This window comes from Papaver somniferum, chromosome 7 (genome assembly GCF_003573695.1).
Source record: "Papaver somniferum cultivar HN1 chromosome 7, ASM357369v1, whole genome shotgun sequence".
Lineage (NCBI taxonomy): Eukaryota > Viridiplantae > Streptophyta > Magnoliopsida > Ranunculales > Papaveraceae > Papaver > Papaver somniferum.
In genome coordinates this window covers 63,064,004-63,077,338 of record NC_039364.1, presented here as the reverse complement: position 1 = coordinate 63,077,338, position 13,335 = coordinate 63,064,004, and the positions used below count along the sequence as shown (strand labels likewise).

At 39.4% G+C, this 13,335-nt stretch overlaps 1 protein-coding gene across 1 annotated transcript; it reads left to right on the top strand.

Annotated features, from left to right (window-relative positions):
- Window positions 1-12,134: 12,134 nt before the first annotated feature.
- LOC113294693 lies at window positions 12,135-12,950 on the top strand. The gene has a single exon (XM_026543072.1). It carries the CDS (start codon window positions 12,135-12,137, stop codon window positions 12,948-12,950), a length of 816 nt encoding a protein of 271 aa, XP_026398857.1.
- Window positions 12,951-13,335: the final 385 nt, after the last annotated feature.

Below are 13,335 nucleotides of genomic sequence, written 5' to 3'. Positions count from 1 at the left end.
TGCGCCAGCACTTTAACCAGTTGGGCAAACAAATTAAGGAAGGATAACATAACGATATGTAATTGTGAAGCCGCAAAAGAAAAGATGTGTACTCATCATTGCTAAAGGATGATGCCAAATGTTTCTTATGGAATGAAATACTTATGGTTTGATGAACAGAAAAAACACCTTAAACTCTCCGGTACCTATCGTTTGGCCTAAGACACATACTCCTCTCCACCTAATTAGCAAGTCACCATATGATTCGTGAATATAACGATATACAAGTTATTCGTGTACTTTACAAATTAACCCTGATCAATAATACACGACCTATATAAGCTTTCCGAATTATTTGTTCAATAAGTCATTTATTTGACTTTGAATTTATTTTCTTCTTCTTTGATAAAAGTGGATTAAAACTTTATGAATATGAAAGAAAAGAAGCTACTACCTGAAACAAAATCTAAGGCCCACAATCACAACCATGCATCAAATAGTTACGGTCCACTACAGAATTCCAGTGTAAAACTAAATCCCTAAAAGACTGGTACCTAAACCAATTTGGTATGGAGCCCTATTGAAATATAAATCCTCTAGTCTCTATTATAAGTTCATTTCGGTCTGTTCTTGTCTTTTTCCCATTACCCCCTTGTTTCTCTCAGTCCACAAGGCTAAACAGAAGGGACTATACTTTTGAAATCAAAATTTTTTCATTTCTACATTGTTAATCTCAAATTGTTCTTTGATTGTCAGTTTATGCATCCAATCCGAGCTCATCCTTGTAGTGAAATAATCTTATATGTCCATTGAATGCTAACAGGTAAGTGGCAAGTAATCTGTGACGGACCGAAAAATTACTCCTGTGGCCTCTAGTCACACATGACAAAATTCTCCAGTGTGTCAGTTGTAAACGCAGTAGAAGAGCCTTAAAACTTCTCTTCTCACCAGGAAAATACATATTCTCCTTTACAAGCATGCTTCAAAAGCATGATGCCTTAAACACAACTTCCACAATCGTTCCAACTCACCCTTGTTCTGCGAAGGGTGCAAGACCATAAAGGCTAAAGATTATGCATATTGCATGAATCGATGAATTTCAAGTGCTGTCCAGGCATAAGGCATGCCTTGGACTTGCACATAAGCCATTGTAATCCTTTTCCCGGATTCCTCACTTTTCTTTGGCATTGAGCTGAAAGCGTGCACTGATCTTGCTCGTCCCAAGGGTGCATTAGTCAGGCTCACATCGTAATTTTATTGCATCATTCATGTGATGCAGGTGGATTATGCAAGCTCCCCTAACCTGCATACCGGTTTATCTTCTTTCTTAGGTAGTGCCCAATTCACAATTGCTGCATGTATAAGTCGAATAACTTGATATGAAGTATGAGCATATAAGGAAATGGACTAAAACTTACCTCATCAAGTATGATAACAATCATCCCTTGCATCACATTACCGAGCTACATGATATGAGTTACCATAATGTTGCAATCACCTCGCAATTAAATGATATGAACAACAAGGTGCTAGACCACCAATAGTGCAACTCATTGTGGATTCATATGTACCCTTCTCCGTACCTTGAAGGGATCAGTAACGAATTGTAGTTCATCAACATCGGGACAAACAACTAAATCCAACTCGTGTTGCAAGGCCAAAACCTATACGGACTAGAGACTTTTACAAATGATGTGCAAGAGTTTGCATCATTGGCATTTCTTTCGTTTCGCACCACGGTGGTGCATTATTAGTTTCACAATGCTACAACGATGATGCCTAACCATCATGAGCCTCTCTTGAGTAAGCAACACGTTGCCACCATATATGCTTTACCGGCTACGTTTTGAAGCTTATCGGCGCATCCTCCTAATGCACCTTCAACCAACTACCCCTACCTATAAATGTCTATTAAAATTTATACAGATTAAAGTTGGGGTGCACTATGCTTGCTTCACTATTCATGGTCGTTGTGGGTGCACCCTTGGGTAATGCACCATTATGGTGGTATTTCCAGTTCTGGCCTGATTCCCAACTTGAATATTGCACCATGGTGACATCATATCTCTCTCGGCTAGCCTCGCACTGGCATGATACACCATGGTGGCCGCAATATCGTACTTATCCAGCCTTCCACTGGTATGATGCACCATGGTAGTGCAACTTCTGTTCTGGACCAACATGCCCTTAACGCGCAACAAAAGCTTTGAGATGAAACTTCATCTCATGTAAATGACGCATGTTTGAGCATATGCCATGCGTAAAATGTGGGTGTTACATAATCTACATCGTCTTACTGACATTGCAAAATTAGCAGTTGGATTCTTCAATATCACAACCCCTCTTATTTATACTACAAAAAAATGTAGCTATTGCTACACCATATATTGCCACACCTTCAATATAGGTGTGATGAGTGCCAAATATTGTATATATCTATCCCTTTTTGTTGGCATTTAACTCATCTTTTATGCATTAATTCTACATTTTATCCCATATTCTGTATTTTCATTGTTTTCAAGAATAAATATTTTTATTAATTAATTTTGCATTTTTAGGTAATAAATAAAGTTCGGATGAGTCGCGGAGCGAAAAGAGCAGAAAAGTAGTGAAAAGCCGGGAGAAATTACGCAAGGAAGCCGCGAAGAATGGTGCGCACAACCTCATTTTCTACACACAAAAGCGCCTCCGTTCTCAGCCATCAGATCATTTCTCAGAAGCATCCGACGGTCGCTCCTTGCTGATCATCAAAATCTGATGTCTCTGCCGAGCACCACAGCGCTGAAATTCCAAGCCTTCAGATTAGATGGTAGTTGAATCCAACGGTCGCTCCCTTGCTGTGCATCAAAGTTTGATATCTCCGCCTAACACTACAACACCTAACTCCATCTGTCATCGTTGATTTTGTTGTATCATATAATCCAACGGTCGCTCATCGCTTACCTCCGCATCACCGTCCGATCTACCTACCATCTCCATATCCCACGGCTCATCCTCGCTGTTCATCCGACTCGATGGATCCGCCTAACACCCTAGCAACCGAGCCTATACCACCTACCCAAACACTCCCTTTCTCCCATTCTATCGAGCCCTCCTCCTCCACCCACTCCTCTGCAGAAACCACCATCACCCTGCCGCACCACCATCACCACCACCACCTTCTCCACCTGCTCTGACTCCATCACCAACTCCTCTACCAACACCCCACCTCCACCATCATCACCCCCTAACTATCTAGCCCCCTATTCCCTCAATCTCTCACGTTTCTTCCCTGAAACCCTAAGCGTGAGAGATTGATGAAGTAGGTGACCTAGAGATGAAATTGAAGCATGGGAATTACGCAAGGGAAGCAGAGAAGACATGGGTCGATGCTAATTGAAGAGAAATCGCATCAAAGAAGGTAAAATCTGAAACCCTAATTTCTCTGCCAAATTAGGTATTTGGGAAATTGTCCCCAATTTTCAATTGAAAAAGCATGGAGAAGAACAGAGAAGATATGGGTATGGCCGAATTAGGTGAATTAGGTGAGAAATCCCAATTATTTTAATGTTTGATTTTAGGAAAATTTGGTATGAACCCTAAACTGAAATTGGGTATAAATATGGGTGTGGGTGTGTTGTAAACCTTATGTTGGGATTAGCCCACATCCAGGACTTTCATGTCCTGTTAGTTTCATTTCAATTTCAATTCATGCACTGTTAATTTTAGTTCAACTTTAGTCCACAGTTCAATTTTAAGTGTTATAAAATCTTGTCAATTTCAGTTGTGATGTTTGTAGTGTTTAGAAGTTCAGTTTCATGTTCATGTTGTATTCCTGTTATGCTTGTCTCCTGTTATTTATAGTTTTGTTCATTGTTAGTCAGTTAGTCCTGTTAACTTGTGTTGTTGCTCACTGTTAGTATCAATGTTCCTGTCATGTTTGTTTTACTGTCATTTGAAGGAATGCTAGGCTAGATTTCTTAGAAGCTTTGTGTTGATTGTGTAATGGAAGAAATCAGTGCTTAAAGCAAGCTGATTTTCTTGCCATTCTTGTTGTATGCTTAGGTTGTAGTGTTGATTGTGCATTGGGAGAAGCTAGTGCTTATAGCAAGCTAGTTTTCAACCCATTCTATAGGAATGCCTGTATTCTTGCCTTAGTATTGCTTCTTGTCAGTTTCTTTATCACCCCTGCCCTTGGCCTTAGGCCTTGGTCCATTTTTGTTTTGTTTTTGCCTTGCTGTTTCTTCCCTGCCCTGCAACTCTGTTGCTTCTCCTGTTTGCATTGTCTTTACTGCTTCAGCAGCTGCAGCTGTTACTGCAACTCTGTTGCTGCTGCACTACTGTGCATTTTCCATTGCTTGCCCCTGCAGCACTTGTGCTGTATTGCTCTTGTGCACTGCTTGTGCTTCACTGCTGTTTCCCCTGCTGCAGCTCTGTTGCACTGCATTGCTGTGCATTTTCTGTGCTGCTGCCACTTCTCCTGGTGTGCTGCTACTGGTGCCTGCTGCACTGCTACTTGCCTCTCTGCAGCTGCTGCTGCCAATCATCTTTCTCTGAGCTCTTGCACTTCTGCTGCTGTGCATTGCCTCCCTTCCACTGCTGCTGCCTTCCATGGCCAAGCCAAAGACTGCTGCTTCAACTGAGCCCAAAAGCTCAGTTCACTCTCAATCCTTTGAATTCCATAGTAAGCCCAAAGCCTAACTCAGTAACCAAGCCCAGAGCATAACTTGGGCTCATCAGCAGACCAAAATCAAAGCCCAGTTGTTTAAGACCAAAGCCCAAACTCATTAAGGCCCAATCCAACTTAACTGTGGGCTTAATCAAAAGCCTAAGTTTAAGGCCAAAGCCCATTTGCACTTCAAAGACAAACTGAGCCCATGCTCAGTTCATTTTAACAAGCCCATTAGCACTTTAAGCCCAACACTTCCAAAGGGCTTCTAAGCCCAAAGCAAATTTAGGAACCCAATTAGCTAAGACACATTTCCGAAACACACCCGATCTCTGTGGATCGACCCGTACTTGCACGAGCTACAACTGACGACCGTGCACTTGCGGTTATAATTTGTAGGACCTTTTAGATGCCTACCAAGTTTTTGGCGCCGTTGCCGGGGATTGGTGCTGTGTTTTATCTGTGTTTTTCTTAGCTATTTTGTATTTCATTTCATAGCATTTGCATCTGCATCTGCTTCATTTCATTTGCTGTTGGACCTGCTGATTCTGAACCTGTTTTTCCTCTGCTGGGACGCCACCAAGGAAAAGAACCAAAACCCAACTGGGTTTTTGCAACAATATCAGAGCAGCTGGGCTGTGCTAAAAAGGTAAGCCTAAACCCATTCCATTTGAGAGAACCCAACCTGTGGGCTTCCAAATTTTTAATTGTGGGCTTGTAATAATTAACCCAATTTTTTTGGGCTTTTTATTTTTTTATTTTGGGTTTGTAATAATTTATTTGTGGGCTTGTATTTATTTTTTGTGGGCTTGTTTAAATTCTTTCATTGGACTTGTATTTTGAACTCTGGGTTTAAACCCAGCTGAGCTTGTAAGCATCAATTGGACTTGTATTCCACTCGAAAGTGGACCTCGAAACCAAAGTTTTAAAACAAACGTCGGGCCTTAACCAACTGGGCCAAATTAAACTTTCAAAATTAAAACTTAGTGTTTCGTGGGCCGCAGCCTTCCATCCATTTCATTAGAGGCTTGCACAGTGGGCTTGCTCCCATACAAAAACCAAATTTTATTTTATTTATTTAAAAAAAAAAAAAAAAAAAAAAAAAACCTTTTGTTCCTTTTGTATATATTTTGCTAATCCAATTTGATCTCGGCTAAAATATGTTGGATTTTTGCCTTGAATAACGGAGTTTTAATTCTGCTTTCGCCGAAATCGGGTATTCTCTCTCCTTTTACTCTACTCAGCATGTCCCTTTCCATATGTTGCATTTTAATTCTTTCCATATTTTGAAACATTGAGGACAATGTTTAGTTTAGGTTTGGGGGTATAGAGTAGATACCATGATAATTTGCCATAATTGAAAACAAACTCCTTCTTTTTGAAAAAAATTGAAAAATTCCAAAAACAAAAATTGAAAAATCAAAATTCTAAAAAAAAATTAAAAAAATTGAAAAAAAAATCATAAAAATGGAGCTCATTTACCTTGAAATGTTGACTCTTGTGCAAATATGTATTTTTATTAGGAGTCTTAGTCTAGATATTTAGGCACCCTGATTCTAGCACAATTCACATAGTGATAAGAAATTTGCACGCGCACGATCTACCAATACATGTATGGCCTCGATCTTCAAGGTGTTGGATAGGAAGTTACGATTGCCAATCACTTTAGAATACTGAACGAAACTTGACTAGCTTGTTCTTTGGTTGGTTGGGATAGAAGGTGGAGGTTACATTAAGAAAGACAACCATCGAATTTAACTAGGTGCATCAAAAAGGGCTACCTCTTGCAAAGTGTCATGTAATCTTTTGTTTCTTTTTGTTATGTATCAAAAGTGTATCAGTGCTTTAAAAAAAAAAATACAAAAAATACAAAAAAAAAATCAAGTATTTATCAATTCCATCATCTCTTGTTCAAAAAATAAAAAGAGAGAATAGTCAATGTAAATAAGAGTCATGTAATTAGTCATCTTTTGTTGTTTCGTTGTAATAAGCAAGGAGGGTGTATGCCATTGATGTACAACGCGAGAAATTGTGAAATACCTCCAACTCATTCACAATTCTCGTAAAGTCCGGACAGCTAGCTAGATTTCGACCTCAGTTCTTAGCCTGAGAAACTATCTCTTGGTGATTAGTAGTCATGACTTCAGATCTTTCTTTACACATGTGTAGATACACTTTACACTCTTATCACATGTCTTTATTTGTTATCAGTGCTAGGATTGTGCCTTCGATAGCTAGATTGACATCTCCATTTTGCTGTGAGCTTAAACTGTTTTGCACATGTCACGTTTGATGGAATCTGAGCTTATATTTTGTCCTTAGGTTTTGTAGGCACACCTCTGGTAAACCTTCACGAGACTTCAACTCGTCCACTAGGGACACTTAGTGGTTTAAAAGGCTTAGTGCATACGCTAAATGCATTCGAGAGACCAGCGACAGTGGTATAGTTAGGATTTCCTTAGTTTTGTTTTACTTGAGGACAAGTAAAATTCAGGTTTGGGGGTATTTGATGAGTGCCAAATATTGTATATATCTATCCCTTTTTGTTGGCATTTAACTCATCTTTTATGCATTAATTCTACATTTTATCCCATATTCTGTATTTTCATTGTTTTCAAGAATAAATATTTTTATTAATTAATTTTGCATTTTTAGGTAATAAATAAAGTTCGGATGAGTCGCGGAGCGAAAGAGCAGAAAAGTAGTGAAAAGCCGGGAGAAATTACGCAAGGAAACCGCGAAGAATGGTGCGCACAACCTCATTTTCTACACACAAAAGCGCCTCCGTTCTCAGCCATCAGATCAGTTCTCAGAAGCATCCGACGGTCGCTCCTTCATAGATCATCAAAATATGATGTCTCTGCCGAGCACCACAGCGCTGAAATTCCAAGCCTTCAGATTAGATGGTAGTTGAATCCAACGGTCGCTCCCTTGCTGTTCATCGAAGTTTGATATCTCCGCTTCACACTACAGTACCTAACTCCATCAAGTACCGTTCATTTTGTTGTATCATATAATCCAACGGTCGCTCATCGCTTACCTCCGCATCACCGTCCGATCTACCAACCATCTTCGCATCTCGCAGCTCAGAGTCACAGAACATCAAAACTAGATACACCTGCCTTACACCCTAGTGACCGAGCACCACCCACCTAACCAGACACACCCCCCTTCTCTCCCAAACCATCGAGCCATACCCTCTCCACCATCTTCTCCACAGCAGAACCATGTCCTGCCACCGTCTTCTTCACCTCCACTGCCACCACCACACCGCCACCAAACACCACCATACCACCAACTCTCTATTCTACCTAAACCCATCACGTACCATCCCTTTAATCATCATTTACAACATCAATTTCTCATCTCTCTGCCTAAAACCCTAGGTGAGAAATTGGTGATATATATGATGATTAAAGCATCAATTGGAGGCGTGGGAAGCATCAGGAGACTAAGGAGAAGCATGGGTCGAAGTCAGTAGCAGTTTTCAGAGATTAGGTATGGATTGATTTTATTTCTTATAAACCCTAATTTCATAATTTGGGGATAATTGGGGGAAAGTGATTGAATGTATAATTAGAGGCATGGGTCGACGTATTAGGGCTGTTGTCAGTAGGTTAGGTGAGTTAATTTCACTTTTTGGGTGAAACCATAACTTCACTGATTTCTTTTGGGTAGAACCCTAATTGTGCTTGTGGATATAAATAGCACTGTGGTGTGTTGTAATAGTTATGCTTGGAATAGCCAGCATCCAGGACTTTCATGTCCTGTTAATCTTTTCAATTTCAGCTCAAACTCATTTCTGTTCATGTGTGTTAGTTTTAATTTCATGTATTTTCATATCCTGTTTAAGTTACTGTTAAGATGTTGGGATTAGCCCACATCCAGGACTGCTAAAGTTCTGTTAATTCTCTTGTCCTGTTGAATTTTCATGTTTCAGTTAAATGTGCTAGTAGTTAATTCTCTTGCTGTGTTTTGTTAATTTCTTGCTTTGTTCTGTTATATGTTAAATGTTCTGTTAATTTCTTGCTCAGTTAGTATGTTCTGTTAAATGTTCTGTTATAAATATGTTAAATGTTCTGTTATTGTTAGTTCAGTTAGTTGTATCCTGTTTAGATGTTGCTCACTGTTAGTATCAATTCACTATCATGTTTGTTGTTGCTTTGTCACTGTCAATTTGAAGGAATGCTAGGCTAGGTATCTGTGAAGCAATGTGCTGATTGTGCAATGGCAAGAAATCAGTGCTCATAGCAAGCTGATGTTCTTGCCATTCTCCCTGTATGCTTAGGTTGCAGTGTTGATTGTGCATTGGGAGAAGCTAGTGCTTATAGCAAGCTAGTTTTCAACCCATTCTATAGGAATGCCTGTATTCTTGCCTTAGTATTGCTTCTTGTCAGTTTCTTTATCACCCCTGCCCTTGGCTTAGGCCTTGGTTCATCTTGTGTTGTTTTCTGTTGCTGTTTTTCATCTTGTTTTGTTTTGTTTTGTTTTTGTTCACCCTGTTGTTGCTGTTTAGTTTTTCCATTGCTTTTGTTCTGTTGCTTCTCTTATTCCATTTGCTCTGCAACTCTCTTGTTTTGCTTTCCATTGCTTGTACATTCTATTTGCTGTCCCCTGCTGTGTGCTCTCTTGTGCTGCTGTGCAGCTCTTTCTTTGCACTGCTTGTGCAGCTGCCCTGCCAAGCTGCTGCCACTCTTGCTCCTGCTGCTTGTGCTGCTACTTCTTTTCTTGTTGTGCACTTGCCTTGCTGTGCACTTTCATCTGCTGCACTGCTGCTGCACTGCTTGTGCAGTTGCTACTGCTGCTACCACTTCCACTGCTGTCAAGCTGCTGCTGCTCTTGTTGCTGCCTTGTCTGTTGCTGTCAGGCTGCTGCTACCCTGCCACTCCTTCTCCTGCAGCCAACTGAACCCAAGTTCCAATCCAACTGAGCCCAATTCAAATCAGTAAAGCCCAAAGGCCCAGACTCTTTACTAAAACAAAAGCCCAAGATCTAGACAACTGAGTCCAAAGCCCAAATTCATTAAGGCCCAATCCAATTCAATTAATTGTGGGCTTAACCCAAAAGCCTGAACTCACTGTAAGGCCTAAGCCCATTTGCACTTCAAAGATAACTGAGCCCAAGCTCAGTTCATTTTAACAAACCCATTAGTACATTAAGCCCAATAGTTCCAAAGGGGTATTCTAAGCCCTAAGCAAATCTAGGAACCCAGATAGCTAAAACACTTCCGAAACACACCCGATCTCTGTGGATCGACCCGTACTTGCACGAGCTACAACTGACGACCGTGCACTTGCGGTATTACTGTAGGCCCGTTTTATTCACGCATCATTTTTACACACATCTCCTGGCCTACCAAGTTTTTGGCGCCGCTGCCGTGTGCTCTCTTGTGCTGCTGTGCAGCTCTTTCTTTGCACTGCTTGTGCAGCTGCCCTCCACTCTTGCTCCTGCTGCTTGTGCTGCTACTTCTTTTCTTGTTGTGCACTTGCCTTGCTGTGCACTTTCATCTGCTGCACTGCTGCTGCACTGCTTGTGCAGTTGCTACTGCTGCTACCACTTCCACTGCTGTCAAGCTGCTGCTGCTCTTGTTGCTGCCTTGTCTGTTGCTGTCAGGCTGCTGCTACCCTGCCACTCCTTCTCCTGCAGCCAACTGAACCCAAGTTCCAATCCAACTGAGCCCAATTCAAATCAGTAAAGCCCAAAGGCCCAGACTCTTTACTAAAACAAAAGCCCAAGATCTAGACAACTGAGTCCAAAGCCCAAATTCATTAAGGCCCAATCCAATTCAATTAATTGTGGGCTTAACCCAAAAGCCTGAACTCACTGTAAGGCCTAAGCCCATTTGCACTTCAAAGATAACTGAGCCCAAGCTCAGTTCATTTTAACAAACCCATTAGTACATTAAGCCCAATAGTTCCAAAGGGGTATTCTAAGCCCTAAGCAAATCTAGGAACCCAGATAGCTAAAACACTTCCGAAACACACCCGATCTCTGTGGATCGACCCGTACTTGCACGAGCTACAACAGACGACCGTGCACTTGCGGTATTACTGTAGGCCCGTTTTTCTGCGCATAATTTTATACCCTTTTAGAAGCCTACCAAGGTGTTGCAAAAACAAATTTCTAGCCGCAGTACTTTTCAGCTGCAGCTAAAAGCTATATTTTACTGCTGCAAAAATGAAAATTTTGCCACACAACTGTGCCAACAATATGAAAAGAGTGTGGCAAAAGAGTATAATCTCTTACTGCAGCAATAAAGATTGGGTGCAACAATAGACTTCTTGCTACATAGGTTATCGCGACACTAGTAGTGGTTTATGCCATAACCATTGGGTGCTGCAATATATTAAGTTTCTTGTAGTGTTAGATGTTCTACATAAGGGATAATATTCTAAACTGCAAGCCAAACAAATACTTGTGCTTTATGAGGAACATGTTTTCACCATGTTTGACTTTAAACTTGATAAGACTCCCAAAATTTTTCCATTCATCTAATTTCCCTAAATATTTTAAGAAAAAAATCCTGGCTAAGGGATTCAAGCCAAATCATTGCGACGTTTCGTTGTTTATTATATTTTTATATATTTTTTATTTATATCAATATACAATAGTTCCATATAAGATCATGCTAAGGCATATTTTCTTATAATTTAATGTATACGTAGTTGTTTTCGTCAAATTCATAATACTCTAAAATAAATTATACACGTATATTTGTTGTTCTGAATTATCTCTGAATCATCAATTGTTGACCGAATAATGGCCTAGGCCGATTAGCTAGTGATTATCTACGAATAATCACTATAGATAGTAATATCGAATAATACTTGATTCTCCCGAACTTTCCTTGTAACCGAATGGTAATTAACTAGGCTCTCAACTTGTCAAAATGCAATATTAAGGTAATCCTCGGCATCAACTATTGTCCGACTTTATCTTGCATCTTCACATAGTTTCATGACATTCCCCGTTACGTTCACATATGTAATTTGGTATTTTTATCTTAGATTTGATCGAACTTATAACTAATTTTGACTTTGAAAATTACTGAACATTGATGCAACATCATAGGAAGAAAACCAAAAAAGATAGAGTTTTATGCATAAATATACATACATAACATATGTTCTTTATATTCATTAAAGTGAGTTTATTTGATGTCCATATATCATGTGGTTTAAAGACATTAATTAAAGATCATGTCGGGTGTTTTGACAAATAGACAGATAATATTTGTGGAGACAAATTTATGATGATTAATCAATTAACTCTTCTAAATAGATCGAGAAATCTGGACTCCATCAGATCCGATTCTTACCGATTTGGTTGACGGCTCGTGTCCCATTCCCTAGGCTAGCATGATGCCGATTTATTATTTACCGGTTTTGGGAGAGTTCATTTTTATCATTCCATAAAGCATTCTTGTTAATCAATTCAATCTCGGCTAAAGCTTTAATTTAATAGTGTAGTAGTTTTATTTTTTTTCTTCTGGGTTTGTGAGAGCGGTATGACTAATATTTGGGTTCTAAGTTTTGATGTGACTCTTGCAGGAATAGGGAGAGTAGATTCTGACATACCTATTGAAATAATCTTAACAAAAGCTTGGTTTATTTGGAAGGAGAGATGTAATAGAGTTTTTGAACATAAACAACAAACTAAGATTCAATTAGGATTAGAAATACAAAGATTTATAGACTTCTGGTACAAGGGTAACTTGCCCTCAAGACACTTCCCTAAAGAAAAACTGAAGATACAAACTTGGTCTTTGCTTAATAGGTCTCAGTTCAAACTTAACATTGATGCTGCATGGAGTTCTATAGATTTACCTACAGGTTTTTCTTTAATTTTGAGGAATGATGCAGGGGACTTCGAGATTGGCAGGGCAGGATCTTTCACAGCCTCTACCCCTGAAGAAGCGGAAGCCATAGGACTATTACAAGGAGCATACTGGGCAGTTGAAAAGGGTTTGTCAAATTTCACAGTTGAAGGAGATTGCAAGAATCTGTTTGATTACTTAAATGGGAAAGATTCTCAAATAAGTTGGCAAAACAGATTGATTATGAATGAAGTCCAGGAAAAATTTAATCAATACCAGAATTTTTTGGGTTTTTATTTAGTTCGTAGGACTGCAAACAATGTGACAGATGTTTTAGCCAAAAAAGCAAAATCTTTTAAGAATTTTTTAAATTGGAGGGTTGTTCCTCCTTCTTGTATTAATCAGGCGCTGCCAGTAGATAAATCAAATGTTAGGGGCGTTTTCAACAACCTAACATTAGATAGCTCTACTATTTGTTTTGTAAGGGATCCTAATTCCCTAAGTTAGTTTTTTGCATTATTAACTTACAAAAAACAAAAAAAAAAGTTTTGATGCGACTTTGTATTCAGGTCGTGAGTTTGTACAAGTTAATGTTTAGGTTCAGTTAATAACCATTTATACTTTATTAGCTCGATCCCAACTCTCTCGGCATAATAACAATGGAATGCAATACATAATAATTTATGTACACTATAGGCAAACTGGATGGAGGTATTGTCATTACGACACGGGTTAACCAAGTCATTCTTGGTATACACTTCTGAACTGCATTAACCATACACCATGAATGGGGCATCTTGGCCGAATCGAATCCATAGTGGTGTTGAATTTTAATTTGACAGAAAACTAACGTAATATATTGATTAACTAATAATTAGTCATCACAAGCATA